This window comes from Aythya fuligula, chromosome 22 (assembly GCF_009819795.1).
Source record: "Aythya fuligula isolate bAytFul2 chromosome 22, bAytFul2.pri, whole genome shotgun sequence".
Classification (NCBI taxonomy): Eukaryota; Metazoa; Chordata; class Aves; order Anseriformes; family Anatidae; genus Aythya; species Aythya fuligula.
Window position 1 is genome coordinate 5,770,181 of NC_045580.1, and position 23,005 is coordinate 5,793,185.

General features: G+C 53.6%; 1 protein-coding gene across 1 annotated transcript in view; it reads right to left on the reverse strand.

Annotated features, from left to right (window-relative positions):
• Positions 1-1,781: 1,781 nt before the first annotated feature.
• ZBTB16 (zinc finger and BTB domain containing 16) overlaps positions 1,782-23,005 on the reverse strand; it is an 86,408-nt gene continuing 65,184 nt past the window's right edge. The window contains exons 5-7 of the mRNA XM_032202046.1: positions 7,295-7,465; positions 3,108-3,275; positions 1,782-2,763 (exon numbers count right to left, since the gene is read on the reverse strand). Coding sequence (XP_032057937.1) covers positions 2,534-2,763; positions 3,108-3,275; positions 7,295-7,465 — 569 coding nt within the window. The 3' untranslated portion in view covers positions 1,782-2,533. The remainder of the gene's footprint in view (positions 2,764-3,107; positions 3,276-7,294; positions 7,466-23,005) is intronic.

Below are 23,005 nucleotides of genomic sequence, written 5' to 3' on the forward strand. Positions count from 1 at the left end.
AAAGGTGTCACCAGTCGCAAGCGCCGCCGCGCGGACACGGGCGCAGGAGGCGACGCTCCTGGGGTGGCTCCACAGGCTCCTGGGGTGATCAGTGACACCCCTGGCAGGGGCTGGAGGCAGCACTGCTGCTTGGGTGCTCCCACACAGCCCCCCCGACCCCCCATGAGCACGGGGATGCTGCAGCGTGGGTGCTGCCACCCCCCCACCACCCGGCTGCAGCCACACAACGCCACAGCACAGCCACAGAAGGCAGGGGGACATCCCAGGGACAAATGAGGATTACAAAACTATCACGGGGCGTGGGGAGCAGCTGCACCCCTGCTGAGGGACAGGGGCGCAGGAGAAGCGGGGTCAGCTGCAGGACGCCCCAAATCTCGCGGCATCGGCCTCAGCCCCGAGCCCCGGGGCGCTGCTGGTGCTCCCCACTCGCCCAGGCGATGCCCTGCGTGGCTGCGGGCCGGCGGCTTTCACATTATGAACGACGCTCGACTGCTCTAGTCACATATTCAAGTTTAACGCTCCCCTTCCCAAAGCACTAACTCGGCGCTAGGCCAGGACCTGCCCCGCTCCGCTGTTGCACGACGGCGTCTGCCCCAGTTTAAGGCCTTCATGTTTTCCCAACAGTGAGGGGGCAGGGGTGGGCCGGGTACAGCAGTACAGACACCCCCGCTCTCTTCCCTTTACTCCCATCTAAGAAACCTTTCCCTAAACTCTTTCCCCCCCCTCCCGCCCCCCATTTAATACAAACGCAGCTAAATTACAAAAAAAAATAAAAATAAAAAATACACAATTGCAAGTAAAGCATGAGATGAAAACTGAAATGACATCACAAAGCAAAACACAAATATTGCAAACTGTGCTTCTGTCACTGCAAAATCAGAACACAACAAAAACGAACACAAGAGGTAGCTTTCTGAATCGGTGAGCCAGGCTCCATCAGGCCACTCAACAAAAATACCAGTTTTGGTAACGATAATGCACACGAGGTGGCTGACACAGACCCAGCGCACGATCCCCTCCACCGCTGCCCTGGCAGCTCTGCCACCACACCGAGCACGCAGCCTGTCCGCCACACGTCACCAGCCCCTGACATGGCCTTTACCTGGCCCCGTCATTTAAAACAACGCCCCCCCCGCCCCCCTCCAAAATCAATAAAAGCTCATGAGGTCACAAAAAAACGAGGTAATTTCAAGTAAAATGTGCTAAACACAGAAATAGTCAAAAAACTTTAAAAACAAACAACACAGAGCAAAGCCATCTGTTACCGTCCGCTCCTCCACAGACTCCAGGAGTTGAGGGCTGGGCAAAAAAAGCATTGGCACGTTCCAAACACCCGAAATGCAAAGAAAAAGAGTTTCCCTGTGGGAGCAGAGCTCCATGTCCCCCCCCAGCACCGCCGCAGTGCCCGCTGCCTGGGGCTCTGGTGGCACGGTCAGCTCGCCCAGGGACCGGTGGCATCCCGGGGGTCATCCTGGCACACGGGGAAGGGAGGAGCTGCAGCTCCCCTCGGGGACAGGGACGAGCACGCAGCCGCTGGAGTCCCCGGCTTCATCTTCCCGCTGAAGGCTTCGTCTTCCCCCCTCCCAAAAAAAGAAGAAAAGGAAAAACAAAATGCATAGAAAGGTCTTTGGTCAGGAGGAGGGTCGTGGTCTCCTGCAGCACCCACAGCTGGTGTCTATGCCCTGGACAAGGTGGGTGCGTGCCGGGCTGCAGCAGCAGCATTTACTGGGGGGGGGACAAGCACCAGCACCAGCACCAGCCCACGCTTGGCCCCCACCCCACTGCCCCAGAGCTTTCCTCCGGGCTCGTGCCCCGCAGAGCACTGCCTGCATGGATGCTTTGCTGGCTGTGTGTTGAGGCTGGTGCCCTCCCTGCGAGGCAGCAGCTTGGGGGGGGCAGAAAACCTGCTGAAAGTGGGGCTCAGCCCGTGGGTCACCATCCTGCAGGTGAGGGCAGCACGTGTGCCTACCTCGGGGTGCAGAGGGCAGACACCGGCTGGAGCAGGCGGGTCTGCAGCAGCTCCTCTGAAGGGGGTTACTGGTGATGATAGAGGGGAAAAAAAAAAAAAAATTAAAGCCTTCCCAAACCACTGGTTGTATGCAAAATCTGGGGGCGAGGCACGAACCGCACCATTCGTTCACAACTGTCCCGACACCACCTCCAGCAGGGCAGGCTGGCTGCTGGCTCGCAGTAGCCACGGGCAGCAGGGGCAGGAGCGGATCTGATTCAGGGCAGAAGGGGACACAGGCCCCTCACCCTGCGCCCACGAGCCCTGGTAAGGAGGGGTGGGGAAGGGGAAGAGGCCACGGGTGCGAAGGGCAGCTCGCACGTCCCTGTCTGTCCCAGCGCTGCCGTGTGCCCCCCGCCACCCCCACAGCGAGCGCCGCGTGCCAGCGCCTTCCCGGCCGCAAACCCAGCAAGAGGATCCTTCTAGCAACAGCAACAAACGAAAAACGGAAACAAAAGGCCATGGACGATGCATTTTTTTTTGCCCAGTCCTCCGCAACTCAGCCCCGCGTTCCCTCCATGTCCCTCAGACATAGCAGAGGTAGAGATAGGTCTTCTCTATCCTCCAGTCGGTGGGGATCTCCTCCGGCTTGTGGCCTTTCATGTGCTTCTGCATGGCGGAGAGGCTGGGGCAGTACTCCAGGCAGATCGTGCACTGGTACGGGGAAGCGCCGTTGTGGGTCCTAAGGTGTTTGATCATGGCTGAGTAATCCCGGGAGCGCTGGTGGCACAGCTTGCACTCAAAGGGCTTCTCACCTGCAGGACACGGGGAGCACAGGGATGGCATCAGTCAGGGCGGCCGCTGAGCCCCGTTTGGGTAACGCGTGAGGTCTCGGGGCCGCACTCCACCGCAGTAATTAACTGCCCAGCCTGCCCGATATTGATACTCGCTCTGTGCACAGACACAGCGAATAATGAAGTAATGAACAGCAAAAGTGATCTAAATATTGATCCACTATTTACAATAGTTACACGCTGACGCATTCAATGATTCATTATCCCCAGCAGCCAGCCCGGGCTCCGTGGGCACAGTGGCTGCCTCCCTGCTGCCCGGGGCTTGCCGGAGAGCCTCACGCCCCCTGCGCCGGGGCAGCACCTACCTGTGTGCACCCGGTAGTGGGTCTCCAGCTGGTGCTTCAGGCTGAACTTCTTGCCGCAGCCGTTGCACTCGTAGGGCTTCTCCCCGGTGTGGATGCGCTTGTGGCCCTTCAGGGTGCTCTCGTCCCGAAAGCAGCTGCCGCAGAACTCGCACTCGTAGGGGTGGTCGCCTGCAAGCACACGCACATCAGCCCCCCCTACACCACACTGGGGAGCGGTGTGGGGCAGCCCCGAACCCCACGGGCCCCTGTGCAGATCCTCACCCGTACACCCAGAGCCCTGCCCGCAGCAGCCCCCCAGCCACGTCTGTTTTTAACACCCTCCAGATCGGGCGGCTGATAAATGAACTTCAGTTCAGCACCAAACTCCGAATTATTTGAATGAAAGGTGAGGGCTCCAGCTACTTATTTATTACAGCAGTGAAGGCAAGGACAATAAAGATAGATTGATCGTCCAAGACTTTGTTCATGAATATTTAAATATTACTGATTTGTCTTGTCACTGTAATTACAATTTCTCTGTGCTGCATATCCTACAACCACAGTTTATGGTAAAGAATGGCCAACTGTATTTCACTTGTCCTACTGCAGATGTGCAGAGCTGCCAAGCGTGTAATGTTCCTCGCATTTCATACATTTTCTTCAGCTGTGAAGGCTTAAGTCATCCACAATGACCTACGTTTTTTCATTATCCCCATGTCAAACTGCACTCGTGCCTGGGCATAAATTGTCCTTCTAGTTATATACTCACATGCCTGTGCTTTCACTTCCTCTTTACAATGATATTTTACTCTCTGCCTGTTCTCTCCCCAGCCCCAAAGACCAAACCTGCAGCTGCCACGGGGAGCCCCTGCCTGTGCCCTAGCTGGGCACCGAGCACCAACACATCCTGGTGCTTTATGCAGGCCCATGGGGCTGTGACGCCTCCCACCCCATACCCCCCAAAACCAGAGTGCATCTTTTCACCACTCAGGCTGCAGCAGCAGCAGCTCAGGGCTCCCTGACACAAAGCCAGGGCCTGAGGAGGCATTTTACCTCCCCTTGCCCAATTCTCACTTACTGCCTCCATTTTCGATGAGGCTGCTCATTCCCAGAGTGAAAGGCACTGATGCCACAGCCAGGTGCCCCTGTCAGCCCAGGCAGGGCTTCCATTTGCTCAGTTTTTAAGAGAACATGTGCAAACGGGAGCCAGGTGAATGATTCACTTGTTTAGCCCCTGCCACGGATAGGAGCAGTGATTTTTTTTTTTTTCCTCCTGCTGCTTCTTTATAGCACCCTGGTACTTTAAACACAGTGTTAAACTCGGGAGCTAGTTTGATGGGATCTTCATGAATTTAATTATCAACGTGGTCGCATGGCAAATGAGTTTAAATATGGCATCTCCAGAGCCAGACCGACTGAAACTGTACATGCAGAGCACCCGGCTGCCACCTCGACGTGGGGACGTTAACGGGACCCAAGTCCTTGCAGCAGCTCAGGACTGGCTGCAGAAGCGGGGAAAAAAAAAAATAAAATCCAATTTGTGGCATGTTGATTAACTTCGCAGAGTCTTTAATGAGCCTGACATTGAATGAAGGACAAAGGGGACTAATTAGAGCCCCTCAGGCCAGCCTGTGGCACCTGTGACCCCACTTCCATGTCACTACCTGGAGCCCTTGCCTGTGCCACGGGCCGTGGGGCCGTAACACACCGCTCCTGCCCTGCACACTGCTTACTGTACGGCCAGCTGCAGAAGGCAGGGACCTGGCAGGGCTGAGCACAGCTGCTGATGCTACGCTGAGAGCAGCCACACGGGCTGCTGCTGGGTCCAAGGCAGGTGGCAGGGATGCAAGCTGTGGCCAAAGGGGTTTCAGAGTGCAAGAGGTGGGGGAAATGCTGGTTGTACCCACTTTCCAGGCAAGAGCCGGAGGCAGACAGATGGAACTGTTTGCACCACAGCACTAAGGAAATCAGAGCAAGTGTTTAGTTTAAAAATAAGCAGAGAAGCCCATGTAGCTTCTTAGGCACAACACAGGCACTCCCTCCTCTCTCACCCTGACCCACTCACCAGAAAGGGGGCTAGCAGAAACGGGACCACCTTTAAGGGCTGCAGCCCTCGTCCTTTCCACAGTGAAAAGAAAACCCCAAATTTGTCTTTTGTACAGCTCCGGGATACTGTGAGGGTGCCAGCATGGAGCTGGGCACCACATCCCAGGCTCCTCTGTGGACTCTGCATCGTGCTCCCACTCCAAAAGGAACCGCAGAAAATAAACAAACCATAAAGCTCTGATGATCCGGGATTTTTATTTTCTAGCCGAGAGCTAATAAACAATTGGAGGCTGGGGCAGAACCCACACAGCCCGACCTGGAGCCCGGGTCAGTGGATTACTTGCTATGAATAGCTCTTCCACTTGGCATTAAGGGACTCGTAATCACTGCGTGATTCTGGTTTTCCTGGTTGGGAGCACAGACACAGGTGCACGTGCAGGGCCAACAGGCACCACTGACAGCCCAGGACAGAGACACCTTCCCCTGATTCCTCCCCACGCAGCCAGCATCTGTGCACGCTGGAAGCTGGTTAAAAAGAGGAAGGAAAAGAGATGCAGACAATATTCATCCGCCTCCCCCAGCTACCACGCTGCAGCCAGATCACGAGCCTGCGACTGGTGTGGGAAGGGAAGGGAGAGGAGCATTTCCTCCACCCACCTGCAAACCATCCCCGCCTCCCCACCGCTGGAAAAAGCAATTTCAGTTGCTCTGATTCATAGCCGGGCTGCAAATTACAGGCCAGCTCTCCGCCGTGCGGCGCGGCACAATCCCGCTAATCACGGAGCTGGGCGAGGGGTCAGCGCTCTCTGGGCTTGCCAGCGCGCCGTGCCGCAGCACGTGCCGGGCGCTGCGAGGCTCCAGACCCATCCTCTGGGCTGCAAGCGAGGGGACAAGCAGCCTCCTTGCTGGGAACGGAGCAAGCAGGGACCGCAGAAGCCCTGCAGAGCTTGGTGCACCCAGCTGTGGCTGCAAAGGGGCTGCAAGAGCTGGGAGGCTGGCATGGGGTGGCTGACGGCACCTTCCTGCGTGGTGCAGCCTCCCAGGGAGGGATCAGGGCAGGTGGAAATGGGCTGGTGGGGTGGGAGCTGGCTGCAGCCTCCAGCCCTTGCTGGGTGCTTTCAGGGACAGCTGGGGAAGCCACGGGATGAAAGGTCCTTCTTTGGTGCCTGGTTTTCCCAAGACTCAAATGGCCCACACTAGGCAACTTCCCAAACCTGAGCTTTCCATTCCTGCCTCTCAACCTGACGAATAAACTCGCATCCATTTCCTACATGGGACAGCTGACAGTCTAAGAGCTGCTTTCTCCTACACTGAAGTTTTGCAGCCAGAACCACACCACGACTCCCAGCAGACACAAACTGCCCTCGGGGTCCCTGCAGGGAGGCACCGTGGCCCTGCAGGACCTGGGGACGCGGTGCTGGGAGCTGTCAGCAGCACACCAGCTCTCAGGCAGGTGGTTTGAGGACACCGTGTAATGCGGTCAAATCCACGGTTTCACACCCCGGCTCTCCTCTAACCCAGAAGCACCTCAGTGGGCGTGCAATGTAAATACCATATACACGTAGCACAGGTCACCGTAATCCCATTAAGGCCGAGTACCAGCTGATTATGTGCATCTACTGTGATTAAGCCGATGAAGTGGGGTAAGATCGCCCATCCCCTAAGAAGGTCACATGTCACCTTATAACGGATCAAATTATTACACTGGGCTTTTTTCCTCCCCCCCCATCTTGTTTTGTTGTTTTCCATTTAAATCCAAACAGCCTCAGTTGTGGATGACAGCTGCCTTGGCATTATTTAAGATAGAAAAACAGGAAAAAAAAGCAACGTGAAGGGAGAAACAGCCCTGTCCTGTACTTCCTGCAGCCATTCAGAGAGAAACACTCCTCCAGGTCCCTCCTGCCAACCCAGAGAGCAGGCAGGGATGTGAGCAGCACCCACCCCCACTCCCCACAGCCACCCCATAGCTCAGCAACATCCCCAGCCAACAGCAAGCTGGAAACCCCTCTGAGTAGGGCTCTCTTGATCTAAACTGCTGCTTTAGGGTAAAGGGACCCAAATATGGGCTCTGTGGACACTGGCAGCACCCTGACCCCCACCCTGTGCTGCGGGACCGAGCCAGATGAGACCAATGCGGCCCTCAGCGGGGCAGCCAGCAGTACCTGTGTGGGAGCGCAGGTGCCTCTTGAGGGCGGTGTGGCTGGGGAAGGTGCGGTTGCACTCGCTGCAGATGTAGCTGCGCACCCCTGCGTGCACCTCCATGTGCTGCTGCAGGGCCGTCTGCGTCTGGAAGCGCTTGCCGCAGAGCAGGCAGAACACAGCCATGTCCGTACCTGCGGGAGAGGAGACAGCGGCCTGAGGCATCGCCCGGGCACCCCCGTGGCAGAGGTGCTGCGGGGACACCATTCGCATCACTGCCGAGCAATGCGATGCACCAGAGATGGTGGTAGCAGCACTCTAAAAGCCACCTGCGCTTGTTTTATGGCAGTGCCTTGCTTTTTTTTTTTTTTTTTTTTTTTTGCACCACCACCACCAGTTCCCATCCCCTGCCAGGAACCCGCTCAGCTCCTGGAACCGCATCCCCAGACGGTGCAAGGGGCAGAGACCCACACCCCTGTGTGGCAAAATCCCTGCTTCAAGAAGATTGGCCTGGTCACACAGGGCAGATGGTGCTGGGATCCCAGCCTCACAGCATGGAGAAGGAGTACAAGAAGAGGGCAGGGGGATTTTATTGCTTTGGGCGCAGGTGGAAGCCCCTCGCTGTAGGTGACAGCCCAGCCCCACAGCTCCCAGCAGCACCACGCCCCCAACCCAAATGCAAAGCAGCTGTTGGTGTAATTACCCATGTTCTGATGTGCTGTTGCATGCACCTGTGGAAAATGGAGCTCAAAGCTCCTAACAGCCAGGTGGAAACAGGACCGGAAGAAACACTGCACGTGTGAGCACTGTGCAAAGCCTCTCTGGGTGCCAGAGGGCTGAATGCAGGAGGACCACGAGCACACCTCCAGCACAGCTCGCGACCCTTAATGATAATACCAACAGAAGCTTAATCCTACGAGTCACACACAATTATAAAATTGGCTGCATCACCAGAAGAGCAAGAGTAAAAAAAAAACAAAAACAAAAACACAAATAGAGATACTTACGCACCATCAATAAAAATATAAGACCTTTGTGTTATTAAACAATTTGTTTTAGTTTATGCATAGCTGATTGTTCAGAACCTATGAGTCAGTGCAAATTGTATTACACTGGGAGATTAAGCAAATAAATGCTAGCTTTTTGGAGACATTAAAATGTGAGGACTATGGAAATAAAATTATCTAGAAAATTGTATTAGCAATTCATTAGCAAGAGCAAGATGTTCAAGGTAACCAACAAATACGCGACACCTCTAAGAAACAACGGGTTTGGGGGGGCTGCTCCTTGCTGTGCCAACATTAATCCGAGAGGAAGCCGGGTGTGAGGCTGTGTCCCCAGTGCAAGGCCAACGCACGTGGGGGACCTGGGAGAGCCCCTGGGTGCTGCGAGGTCCTTGGTGCCCACAGCACCGCCCTGCCAAGCCCCAGGGCACGCTGAAGGCAGGGGATGGTTCCTCTCCTGCACCGTGCTGGTGGCAAAGTGCCCTGGGAGCGGCATGGGGACAGTTCTGTACCCTTGAAGGCAAAGCTGTGTCTACCAGCAGGACAGCATGGGGCTGTGCTTCATGTGCACGGGGACCTGCACAGTGACCATGGCAGCAGCAGACGTGCTCTGGCCACCGGCTGTTCCTCCACAGGCACAGCCCATGCACACTTGTGTTTTTGGGGACTTTGCTTGGTGTCAGCCATCCCCCTTGGCGAGGCGTACACCGGGCAGGCGAGTGATGCCAAAAATGTGAAGAAAAAAAGAAAAAACCACAAATAAAAACACAGGGCAGCGAGATGGCCCTAGCGAAGATGCCGCCTCCTCTCTCCCCGTGGATTTATCTGGGGGACGTGCGCTTGCTCGCAGCTGCGGACAAAACTCCCCCAAGTACCCGTGAGACACAAAGCCCGCCCGAACGGGTGGCGCGGAGCAAATCCCGAGCGGTATGCAGCCCGGCCGCGCTCTCACGGTGACAGCAGGATGGGTCAGAGGTCGGTGGGGCCGAGCCCCTGCGCCGCGGCCAGCTGTGCTGCGGGGGCCCCGGCCGGCGGGACGCCGGCCCCCATCAATCCGCCAGGAGCAGCCCCGCTGGGGCCGGGGACAATGGGCTCCCGCGGGGGTGGGGGCAGGACAATGCCGCCGGGCCAGTGCGCAGGCCCGGAACAAATCCTCCTTGGCACCATAGGGCCCTCATTTGTGAAACTAATTGGCCCCCGCTTGAAAAATTGGGCTAACTTCGGCCGCCGCCACTGCGCCGGAGAGGAGTTGCCTTGTGAGCGCGGGCAGAGGAAGCCCAGTCCCCGGTGGGACGCGGCCACCAGCTGCTGGGGTGGGCAGGGGACGGTTGGTTGGGGATGGGTGGCTGGGGACACGCTGCCCCAGAGCTGCCCCAGGATGGGGACGTCAGAGAGAAGAGGGAGAAGGGGGTTGTAGGCAGTGCTGCTGTGGGGTGCTGCCCGCCAGGACCAGGAAATGCTCATTTATTTATTTATTTATTTATTTGGCTATGCGTTAGCAAATAAATTGATAAAAGACCCTTAATGGGGAGGCCGATGAGGCACTGGTGTGGCTTGTGGGGGCCACCTGCTACCAGTGGTGGCCATGCAGTGGGTCTGAAGGCTGAGGACAGCCCAGCTTGGTGGCAGAGGATGGAGGCAATAGCCAGGGGACCCCGTACCCCATCCTGACCTACCCTGTTCAGCGCCACGCAGCAGGATGTGGCCATGCCAGGGCTGTGGAGGACACAGGGTCAGGCACGACTCCTCTGCAGCCCTGTGGCACAACTGAGGGGGCTCTACGAGAACCAGGGGTCACGGCTTCAGGCAGGCCTCAGGTGGCTCTGCTGGGCACTGTCTGCAATCAGCATCCAGCAAACTAAGTTGATGTACACCGTGTGTTTATTTAGCATCACGGAAAAGATCTGACGTGGCTTTTTCTGGAGAGTCCCCATCTCTGCTGTGCTGCCTGCCCTCATGGGCTGGGCCTGGGGGACTCCTCAAGAACACCTGAGCGAGCACGGGGGCAGCAGAGTGGCTCTGCACCCAGACGGGTGCCCAGCGCATGAGCAGGGAATGAGCAGCTTTGGGGACCTGCCGAGGAGGAAGGATGAAGATGCTGTGGGGCAGCACAGGTCAAAAGCAGAGCCAGCCACCCCAAACGTGCCCATCTCCAACAGCTGAGCTCGTGGTGCAAGACCTGATAGCACAAGAAAAGGGGGTGACGCTGGCAAACCCACCGGTGCCCCACGTCCTGCGCAGGGCAGCCCCTGCCTCCCCACAGCACGGCGGCGGCACCCCATGGTTTTGGAGCCACGGGGATGTTTGAATGCCCAGGCATTGAAAGAAAAATCACCCCCGATAAATAAACACTGCTGCCGCCACATACGCACAAAAAGAGGAAGACGGATTTATTCATTTCACTGACATTTTAATGGTTTCTCTCCTTTTTCTGGAAGATGATTACAAATTAAGCAGCATTTAAACGCTTTTTACTGTCAACAATTAAAAGGGGCGAATATGGAACAGAAAGTGCGGTGACCATTCATTTCCAGGGAAACGCGGCTATCAGCGAACACCACGGGGCCTTCCCTGTACTGTACACCGCACAATGGCAAAAAGTATACCATTAATTTTGTAGGACATTCAAAAGCAAATTAAAATATAAAAAGCTCTAGGCACAAAGATAGATACCAAGAGAGAGGGCAGAATAGGTCAAGCTTGTGGAATTAAAGTCTTAGCAACAGTGGAGGTTTAAGCACAGCCCTATTACGCCGCATTCAATAGCCACCTTCTCCCATCTTCCCTTTTTTCTCCTCTAAGAGCCTATGTGCTGTTTGCCTCCAGCTTGCAGCAGTAAACAATTAATACAGCATGTACCAGTGCTGCGGGTTTCCAAGGCAGGAGCAATAGTCTGCCATGTAGATTAGATTTTGGACGCAACATTAACTATTTGGAAGAGAGCGCCGCCTGATTTGTGCAAGGCAGCTTTAAATAACAGGTGATTTGAAATCTGATTTTTACAGGATTGATACTTGCTCGGGGGAGGAAAAGCCCCGAGACCGCGGCTGTACGCGTGGATATGCACGCTTCGGTCTGCTCAAAGACTGCTCCCAAACAGGCGTTGTGAGCTGTGCATCACCGCGGATTTAAAGGCAAGCAAGATGTATTTCCCATTATTCAGGGACTTTTCTTCCCTTTTCAAACTTCTGGTGAGGAATGCTAAAATCCTCGTACTTTTTTTCCACACCCTGACTCCACAGCAGAAGGAATTAAAATAAAATTTGCTCAGAGAGGGATAGGCATATGGCAGGGATGCAGGTTTGTTTTTCCTTTTATTTTTAAAAGGAGCCCGGTGCATTTCCGTACCACAAAGTTTAACATGCAGGAGGTACGCCAAAGAAATAAAAGAGACACGTCCCCTTTAAAAGGAAATATAATTTACAGTGTGCAGCCAGGCGGTCCATAGTTTCAATCTCGTTTACTATAGAGAAAACTCTGCTAGCTGTTCTCTATCCCACAAATCCGATTTAATCAGACAAGCCAGCCAGCGTGGCTTGAAGTAAAAACGGATAATTAGTAAACAGAGAGCTACTTCAGTGCTTCATTGGCATTCGAGCCGGGCTAGTGTGTCGCATTTAAAATGCAGTCTGATGAAGTTTACAAAATCAAACCATTTGTTACTCCTATTGAAGAGGCTTCAGGCCACTTGCAATTAAATTGGAATTAGTGCTCAGAATGAGATACAGCAAATTCATACTAAAAAGGGATCTGACTTTGAGACATTTGACTTCAAGTTTCCCCCCCGCGTGTGCGTGCGCGTGCGAGGTCCGGCTGCTCCATCCCGGCCTCGCCTCCCACCCCGCTCCCCCAGCCCCAGCCCGCTGGCACCAGGACCCCAGGTGAGGATGGTTTTGGCACCTTGGCACCCACCGAGTGACCCTGTGGCAGTTTTGCACAGCTAGAGCAGGCACCATGACTGCAAACCTGAACCCTCTTCTTTCTGCTGCCCTAGGTCTAAACCTCCTATCATGCTTTTTGCTGCTGGTACCTGGTTTGCAATATTTTTCCTTTCTTTTCTAAGAGCAGTGTTAAAAAAAAATAAAAACGAGGCAGTTCTGTCCATCCGTCACAGCAATAATCAATAGCGTTATAAACCCTTAATCAAAGGCTGCAGAGGGACACGCCATGAAGGCTCCAGGTGCAATGAGTACAGAGAAGGACACCAGCAGAGCCAGGCACTACCTGTTGCCTCCACCATAAAAGCTCCAAACATTCAGTTTGCCTCCTGCAGGAGCCCTCTGCCTGGCTCCCCGCACAGGCAGGCACCGTAGCTGGGCCACAATCACACAGCATCTGCACGGACAGCCCTAGGACACACACAGCCTGTCCCACCCTGCTCCCTGCCAGCAGGGCCACCTCCATCCTGCCTCTCAAACCATGCAAGCACAACGAGACCAAGCGTAACTGCGAGCTGCATGACCCAAAAATGCATTTATATATGTGCATGTGTATGCAAACACACACACACCGTGCATGCAAATTCCTTCTGGTCAGCACCTCGACAAGGCTCAGTCTTCACTCAATCTTTATATTTAACTTAATCTCTTAAATTGTGTGCATGCAATAGAGGCATGCAAAAAATTGTTGCCACTATCATTAAGAGCGAAGTGGAAGGCTCCAAAAAAATTCTTGCTACGCAAAACAAGAGTCCAGGGATTGTTGGCGCTTGCAAGATTAGATTTCAGAGATGTTTGAAATTTTTTTGTCACTGTGTCAACGGCTCCTTCACAGCCACCATCTCCCAGACAATGCTCCTCATCGCAGCTGCGAACGCTGGAGCTCGCCTGCATGAAAAGCAGGGCTAGGGGAGCACGGTATTTTTATCAGCCTCAGGAACAGGGGGTGGTGGCAGCAAGCAGAAGAAACCATCAGCACATCTGTAGACGTGCACAATGCAAGGACCACAGGCGGAAAGCTGTGGGTCACCTTCGTTCCCAAGGGGCCTTGGCTCATGTTGGCCAAAAGCAGACGTCCTAGGGGAAGTGAGCTGGACCGGTGACCACCCTCCCGTCTCAGGAAAGCATTTAAGTATAGGATTGAAAACTGTTAGAGCAGAGGGACTTCAGCACCTATGTTGGGCTCCACATGGCACGCCGGGATCCCTGGGGATGTGCTGGAAGAAGGAAGGGCTGCTGCAGTGCACACCCTGCTGGGACGAGGAGGAGGAGAGGGAGAGGAGAGGGGATGAAGGCAAGGCAGCTGTGCGTGATGCCAGCAGCACACTGGCCTGGCAGCACCACCTCCACGACAGCTTCCACGCAGCGTGCTGAGGCTGTGCTGTGCCCCTGCACTGTGTTGGACACGTACTGCTGGTGTAAGAAGATTAACCTAGTTTCGGTATCTGCGTTCCTGATTATGAAAAGAAAAATGGTATTTTAGCTGGCAGCACCAAAGTGAACCTGCACAGAAGAGCCCCGTGATGACAGCCCTTTCCTGGAAACACTTTCGTACATCCGTGCACACACACAACGCATGCTTTGCACACATAGATACGCTTTTTAAGGGTGTCACGCCAGCACTTGGCAGACCCATCACGCTCTCCTGTCACTCCACGCAGCCCTCCTGTGTGAAACAAAGGCACTGTGGAGCGGCGGCTGCTGCTGCCTGTCCGCACGGCAGTGGTGCCGGTGTGCCACGAGCTTGTGCTGCAGAGGGGAGCTGCCCTGGAGCCCCTCGGGGAGGCAGAGCATCGCAGGCAGCGACGCACAGGGACAGGCAGGATGCTGCCATCCTGCAGGGCATCACTCGCCCGGGAAGTGGAAGCAAATAATGTTCATCCAGCTGCCCCACAAACATATAGAGGGGGAAAAAAAACCAACACACGGTGAACAAATGAGATGCATTTTGTGCTGGAATCACCAAATCATCCCAGTTTCAAAGGCTGCCTCTGGACTGCACAACTGAGCTTTCATGCTAATTAACATCTTTATGGAAGGCAAATTCTCTCAAGGGGGTATTTGTTTGATTATTATTATTTACTCAGAGATACCACAGCTTTCTTCCCAAGTTTAACTGACTGCAGAAAATTAATTCTTAAAAAGCAGCACAGGCTGCCGGCTCCTTTGCTGCCGGTTTCTCTTCCCTGGCAGGGTGGCTGCAGAGCACCAGAGCAGGACCGTGCTGGCACACAGGCAGGAGCTTTTGCTTTCTGCAAGCACTAGCTGCCACTCGTGTGTGTCCTCTTTTAACCGATACTGGTTTATCATACCTAGAAAACCTCAAATATTTAAGAGCAGATGTATATGAAAGAACATCGTAAACACACGGGTGAGCACAAATTTGAATTTGCCCCATGTGCTTGTCTGCAGGGAGTTTCTGAGCTCCCTCGGACAGGGCACTGTTTCATCACCCTCCACCAGAGTTTCTCCTCTCAGTGACCAGAGCCGGATTTTAAGTGCACAGCTTTTTCCTCCGTAGCAGAGGGAAGGACGAGCACAGAGGGATGCTTCTCAGTGACTGCGGAGAGGAATCTCACAGCCATGCCAGAACGGGTGAGATGGGCACCACGGGCTGGAGGCCAAGGCCAAAACCCAGGGGGCAGATGAACGATGCCCAAGGCAGGATGGCACACTGGGGCAGAAAGAAGAAGATTCCCAAAACGCAGAGGGACAGCACAAAAAGCGGAGCGGGCAACAACCACCCGAGTGACGTCTTTGTCAGGAGCTCGCAGGGCTGCAGGCTGCTGTTGGGGTCGGTCCCTGCTCGCGCCGCCACCGCGCAGCCGGCGGGCGCTGAACAAACGCGCCTGCCCGGGAAGTTTGCGCTCGCCGGAGGTGATTTATTCCAAGGGCCATCTGGACAGGGGAACAATGTGGTCCCATATCTGAATGACCCGGTGCATTAGTCACACCCTCCTCGCTCGACCTCTCCGTCCCTAATCTTCACACTTGCTCTCATTCTCCTTTAGTGAGGCAAAATGACCGGATCCGCTTCTCACCTCTCCTTTGGCTGGCGAAGTTCACAGGGCTGGGGGAGACAAAAGGCCCCGCGCCTCGCTGCGTGTCGCTGCGCGGCCAGGAGCAGCAGCCTGCATGGAAACGATGCCACAGCTCCAGCCAGCCCCCACGGGTCCCCAGGCAACTCCCGTGGTGCCTGCCCGTGGGCCCAGCATCACCGCACGGCTGATCGGGCACCAGGACACCACGCACGGCTCCGCAGCGCCGCCGGGACAGCGCGGCCCCGGCTCTCCAACCCTTTGTTCCCCGAGCACCATCGGGAAGTCACTACTCCGGCACCTCTCCCTCCCCTGCTGCCCTTCCTCCTCCTCCTCCTCAGTTTACTTCTTTATTATATTTTTCTGCGATTGCTCAGGCAAGAATTATTACATGGGAGAGCGAGCGGGGAGAGAAAAAAAAAATCAAGTGACTATTAGCGGTGGTAGCTTTATTGCAACAGGCACAGAACTCATTCGTTTCATGTTTTGCAGAATATAAAAGCACTGAAACATTTTAATTTTAAATTCTTATCATTGAATTTACTGCTTTTCTCTCGCAATGATTTGTGTTGCTTTTTAATTTTTACAGTCTCTACAGAAGCCAGATGCTACCGCCTAGGGCCAAAATAATAAAAACCTACTGCAGTCATGAGTTACAGAACAAAAAAGAAACGCACAGTTGACAGAAGTTAATATCTCAATTTAACAGTGCTGCTTTGCTAATGATCCTTTGATATGTGTTTATTTAGAAAGGTCTGATCTTGACCTTGAAAGCAAACTAAACCACAAAGTCTTTATGAGACGAGAGAAAGACTTTATTTATAGAATGGCTTTATGTCAATCACAGCAGCAGCTGGACTCGAGGTGAAAAATTACTCAGAAGCGAGCGGGTTCGTATCCAAAGAAGGCGTTAATCACGGCATACGTATCTGGAAGGGGGCATTAATTCCAGATGAAGACTGCGGCACGCCTGCGATCTCCAGGTCACGACACAAAGCACACGTGCACGGGCTGAGGCCGCCTGCCAGCCGGGGGCTGCCGGGCACTGAGGTGCTGCTGCCACGGCCCCTGCATGCCCGCTGTGGCACCGTGGTCACCGGCACGGTGCTGCTGGCACGGTGTGGAGGAGACACGGTGCACGGGGACCACGACTGCCTCGGAGGACCAGGGAACCAGGCACGGAGGACACGGGTGGGTGCTGCGCACCTCGGCCACCTCCCTGCACCGAGCCAGGAGCACCTCTGCTGCCGGCCATGGGGAGGCACTGGGAGAAGCCAGCACCACGGAGTCTTGCTGACATCACACCTGATTTTAGCACTTTATGATGTTTTTTGTGCTGGAGCGGAGCAGGGCCGAGGAGCAGCACTCGTCTCTGCCTCCACACCCAGCTGCATCCTGCCCACCCCGAGCTGCACACACCTGCACCGGCGTGGTGCGAACAGGTTTTCCTCCTGAAGACATCAAGGATTGTGCAAAGCTTACGTTTTGAAATGAAAATAAGATTAACTTTTTACGGGCCAATTATGTTTTACTGCAATTCCACCACTCGTATGGGAGGTGTTGAGATATCCTAACGCTGTGCAAGCCTGGGAGCATGCTGGGCAGAATTCGTATGGAAAGTGCTCTGCATGTTCAAGTGTAATTCCTATGCTTGAGTTCAAACAGTGACTTGAAGACATTTACAAATGCTGAGCCCTCCTGGACGAGCCCAAGGCATCGCCTCCTTGTCCTGCTCCTCCTTGCTGCCGGGGCTCGGCTCAGGTACGTTGGCAGAGTCGTAGTCCCAAGACCCCTTTTATCAAGTATATCAAAAAAAGCTCAGAAGGCCAAAACCTGAGCACATCAAAGGAGACAAACTTCACTTTTCAGCACTCGTTAGGTGTTTTGGTACCAATTAGCTTCCAGTCACCAAAAGAACAGCGATAACAGGAAAATAATCTGCTCCGCAGAGACTGGATGGAAGGGTATGGAACGGTGACGTTTCCGTCCTTCTGCCGCTAAACAATGCAAATTCAAGACTGAGGCAGTTACAAAAGACCTCTTTGCATGTTGACTAGAGAAATAAATGCTGCTGTAGAGTCCCATCTGGCCAAGCAGCTGAATGGGGAAAGCTCAGTGATACTGAAGCCACAAACGGGGCTAAATTTAGATACAGGCAACAGACAGCAATGATATTTCAGCTCTAAACCAGGTGTGAAATACGGCATGCCCGCTTGTGGCTGAAGCCAAAGGAAGCTTTGCCTGGGAGGGGAGCAGCAAGCTCATGCGTGGACTGACCAGCAGAGCAGAGGCTCAGTGTCCTTCCTTGCCCAAGCATACCATTTTCCTGGCCTCTATTTCCTGCAAAAGAAGCTTCATTTGACCAAGAGGCATTAGTTTGTGCACAGCATCACCCCTCGGCGTGGCTCCAGAGGCCTCGTGTGCTGCTGCCCCTGCCCCGTCCTGCTCCCCCGGCCCACGAAGGCACGCTGCTGTGGTGTTTTCTGCCACCACATCACAAGGGCAGCTGTCATCTCGTTGCTTGCTCATTGCCACCATTAAATGGCTTCCCTTCTTCTTCCCAATGGGAATTTCAAATGGAACCAGCTGAAAAAATGATTTTCAAAGACATCTTTTTCCCATTGCTTGCTGGATGATGGTTAAATTAATGCTAGAAACCACTCGGAGGTCTCCATCCGTACACAGAGAGCCTCAATGAGGTGATGAAATCCTCACCAGCATTTCTGTTCAGTTGAAAGCTGCCCCCCTGCGTCTTTTTGGCTGGAGAATCTCTACCACAAGCATTTTCAAACTGGAAGCTGCATTTCCACAGTCTTGGCCTGCTCTTTCACCCCCGCCCCCCCCATTTTCGCAGGAAACTTTTCCAAACCCGTCGACACCCTCTGTCTCCCTCCAGTTTTGGAACAACACAGCCTGCTCCCACCTCTCCCCACATCGGCAGCAGGACCCCGGGGACAGGCCCCGGAGCCCCCCCACCGATGCCATGCCTGGAGCTGCAGGTTCCCCACGTGGTCCTTCAGGGATTTTCCCATCTGAGGTGGCACAACTTGTATTTGTTTCTGCTGTCACTGAGGGGCAGGGAGAAAACAAAGGGGGGCCTCGGTTTCCACACCAGTAAATAAAATTGTCCTCCGGACACTGTACAGGGGCTGTGCTGGGGCAACATCTAAGAGCAGAGCAAAGGGCTGCCGGCAGACACAAAGCCAGATTTTGTAATGTCCACTTATTATTCCTGAATCTCCATCATTAAAAAGGAAAAGATTAAAAAGACTTCTTGGTAAACTCCCGAAGATGTGAAATAGTAATGGGGAGAAACATTTCACCTTTTTCTTTTTTTTCTTTTTTTTTTTTAAGTGGGGAAACAGGGATCCCAGGACACAAAAGTAACTGTTAAGGTAAGTTAAACCTTGTCAAGATGAACTTTCCTGCTACTTTTAATTAAAAGTTCTTTAGAATTAAAAAGGACACTATTCAGAAAAGACTGAAAAAAAAAATTCATTGACACCAGCCCGCCCCCCTCCCCTTTTTCCCAAGGAAAAGAAAAAGCTGTTTTTGTGTGTCTGCTCACCCAGCCCTCACTGTACAAAAGGAAGCGGATTTGCAGCAAGACACATGAGATGACCCTTTGACCCCAAACTGCTGAAAAGTCCTCAATGGCATAAATACCAGATAATCAATCACATACCAGGAGGGCTGGTCCCCCTGCCCTTACCCCAGTGGCCGAGTTTATGAGAGATGCACTGTAAATGGACACCAGCTTTTTAAGGGAGGCCCCTCTCCACATTCCTCTGCGGAGCCAGAATATTTTCCTCGGGCCGGGAGACCCTGGCCACCTAGTTTTACACATTTCATCACTCCTCGATGCAGCCCCCGCCGTGCTCCTCGTGGGCAGGTCGGGTGGCAGCGGCCAGGAGCACGCGGCGCGGCCGCACGGCTCAGCCACGGCCCCGAAAGTCACCGTGCCCCCAGAGCTCCCCGTGGCCGTGCACGCACCCGTACGTTTTCGGCTGTGGCTGCCTTGGCTCCGAGCATGGAGAAGCTGAGATTAAGACAGCAGAGAAGGCTTTTTGTTTCCTGCTTTGGGGGAGACACGGCGCGATCACCAGCCGAAACGAGGGGCGGGAGGCGCGCAGCGAGCGCTGCGGGGCTACAGCAAACACCCACAAACCTCCGAGCAGGCTGGGGCATCACCAGCACGAGGGCGGGTGCAGGAAAATGAAGGAGAAAACAGCCTAATCTACAGAGGCCACCACAAGCGATGTTTGTTTGGGGTGGTTTCATTTGTTTTCTGAACCCTTAGTAAGTTCTGACACCAACTGTACAAAGTTGGTTTCTCTTATCTGCGCTCTGACAACCATCTCAAACCTAAACAGAGAGGACTGCTAAACCTCTGAATGTTCCTAGGGCAACAATAGATTTTAAAGCTTTAAAGGGGAAAAAAAAAATTGCTGAGATACTGAACTAGTTCAGTTAAATGGGGAACCACTTGGCAACTAAATTTGATAATGCTTTTGTTTGAGGGTCAGAGGTTAAATATGTTCACACTAATCCCCTTCATCTAGAATTAAAGGACAAGAAAGATTTTTCTGTAGCTTAGCAAGAGGGCTTTTCTCATCGTAGTTTAAATAGTATTTGCACAGGAAAATTAAACGTAGACCATTGGCCATTCATTTTAATCACGAATGCGTAGGTCTTTTACCTTATTTGTTTATTTTAGGTAAATATGTCTGATCACACAAATGCCAATCTCGTTGCATTTCCTGTCCAATTTGATCTTTTGACTATAAATTCTCTTGGAAGGGCAGGGAATTTTTGTTTTTGTTTAATTTAAAGGTTAAGAAAAGAAGCAGTTTGAAAGGCAGCGAGATTCCCGGTTTCAGGAATGTGTGCTCAGACTCAGATTTCAAGCACTGTCACAGAACATTACTGTCAGACAAAGAGGCTCTGTGCTGCATATCCGAGGGCCGAGCAGCTCCACGCCACTGCCACCAAGGGTCCGGGCTGGAAGGGGAGGATGCTGGCCCGTCCCCGGGCACCACGCAGCTCCGGGTGCACAGCACCCCCTCGGCACCCACACCACTGGTACCAGGAGGTGCTGGAGGGGCTGGGGGCTGAGCTTGGCTGCCCCCATGTCCTGGTTCTGCGAGCAGAGGTGCTGCAGGAGCCAGGCAGAGCCCGGAGAACTGGTGTTGGGGCAGGATGCCACCGATCCGAGCAGGGTGCTGGAGGGCACCTAGTGTGCTGCATCCCCCCTGCCCTGCGAGCCCCCGGCACCCGCAGCTTGGGGATCAGGAAGGATGGTACAGGTGTGAGTGAGCAGGGTTTACTACGCCCAGTTAGGTGCTGTGCCCTGAAGTGGGCTGGTTGTGTTCACCACTAGACGACGTGGGGATGGCAGAGCGTTTCTGTGACGAGGACAAGTGGTTGTTAGCGCTTCACTGCGGGCTGGCACGTGGAGCTGAAAGCCCACAAGGATCCCAAGTTCAGCTCAGGTAACAGCAGCCTGCCACAGTCACGTGGTGCTGCGCAGATATATTTGGATTAGAGGAGCTGCATCCCAAACCAACTACAACTTTTTTTCCAAGTGCCTTTTGATGTCCTTCCCAGAGCTGAAAACATACAATCAGGGACGTGCGCTCCACTCTGCGCAAAGACCTCTTCCTTTTAACCCTGATCAATCTCTCGGCCTGAGCCAAGAACTTTAAGGACTGATTGCAACTCCCAGCAGAGAAACACGCCTGCAGGATTTCCTAACGGGGAGCCCCTGCGCTCACAGCCACGGCACACGGGCAAAGGGCTGGGCTGGGCAGGAGCACCACATCTGACAGCCCCAGTATCGCGTCCCCACGCCAGGATGTTTGCGTTTGTCAACGTCTGTGCCAGATTTTATTTAGCTCTAATTATACACATTTGTGCCTGGAGCCAATTAAAATCTAACAGACCTTTGAAAGGGTTCTAGGGTGTCTTCAGGGTTTCTTAATTTCTTTGTCTCCTTGGAAGAGGACATCCAGCTAGAAGCACGCTGTACCGAGCCCTGGAAATTGGTCTCAGGGAGTGGTGTCGGAGGATTACGCCGCACCTTTCCAACTCCACGCATTCAGCAGCTGACACACTAAGCTGCGTCAAGATAATTCAGGATACTGTGACTCCAAAGTAAGCAATTCATCCGCTCCTATAAACACCAGAGCAGGGAATGTCCCTTTCCAAACAAGGGGATCTGACCCGCTGGTACTGCCAAGTGCTGCCAACAACCCTGAACAGAGCTAAACGATGTCCCTGCAGGAATGAGGCAATACAGTGAGAAACAAACTTTTCTAGTTCTTTGTGTGCTTACAAACATCAGTTCTGGAGCAGAACAGCTCTGCGAGGAAGCAGTCCCTGGCAGACTGCTTTGCTACAAGCACACAGAGAACTTTTGGCTCCGCAGCATTAAACACAACGCACATCTCAAACTTTTATCTAACATTTTGCTGGCTGGGGCAGCTCTGGGAGATGCGAGATTGTTTGCATGACGAGAATGCTGGGCATCTCATTGCTAGGAGGAAGCCAAGACACACAGTGAAACGTTTCAGCTGTAAACTACACGGTTCAGATTTCGGCAGGACCCCTGGGGAGGCGAGCTGCGGGACACGCTGTTCTCCAGCACCGCTGCCACCGCTGCCAGGGCCAGATGGGGACAGAGACACGTGTCCCCAGTGCCCCTCGCTGCACCCTGGGGCCAGGAGGTGATGCTTGGCTCCTGGCTCCATTAACGGGCAGCTTAATTGTGGAAAAGCACTGGAGGCTTCGTGCCCTAATTGTGATGGCCCCACATTTCGAGAAAGAGGGGAACAAGCAAACAGGGCAGCCCATGTTCCCGTGCACACAGATGAAATTAGGCTGCTCTGGTGTCTCCCAGCAGCTGGAGACACCAGCTCTATGCCAGCAGCACCGGGCGCGGGCTCCTGCAGCTGGCGCTGCCACCGCCGCCTCCACGCAGCCTGCGCTGGGGCCAGACCCCATGAAAGGAGCGGCCGCTCCATGCCTCTTTTTATCTTTAAAGGCTGCCCGTTTGTTAAACTGTCATTGTGAATTATGCTCCTAAATTAAGAAGGCTTCCGATGGGAAGTTTAGCTGTCACAGGCATTGTTTTTGTAGAAATAAATGTTTGCAAGAAAAGCTTTCCTTTGAAGATGTCAGCTTCCACATCAAGAGCACTTGGGCCAAGAACAGGGAAGCACAGGAGAGGCAAGAGTCTTTAGCTCAATGCTTGTACTTACCCTTCCCTCTATTTGTACAGTGTTCAGTCTTTTTTGCAAATAAACTTTGGAAGGCCTCTCACAGCCCTGCCACGTGAGGCTTGTGTTGCTCAGCAGAACGGTAAAAGGAGACGAACGCAAAGCCCATCCTTGTGCGAGGGGTTGGCATGGAAAGTAAAAGGAGTGACCCCCTCTGTGACTGTTGCTTTTGACAAGGGACACGACTTTTTAAAATCCTAAATGTGCACCAGGAGCAGCCCCGGCTGCTGGCAGCTCCTGGCCCCAGGGCAGAGCCTCTGCTCTTGCGGCCACAGCTGCTCACCAAAAGCAGCTCGGGGTTAATAAGATATCAGCCCATCATGATCTGATTAAGACGGATGCTTTGCCTCTTTATGCTCTTGCAGCTGCCATTTTTAGTTTGGGAAGTGTTTTGAAAGCAAGCTGATCTTTTTTATCTAAAAAACTTGGGAGTTTGCATTTTGGATGCTTGCTGACCATTCCACTTTAAACTATGTG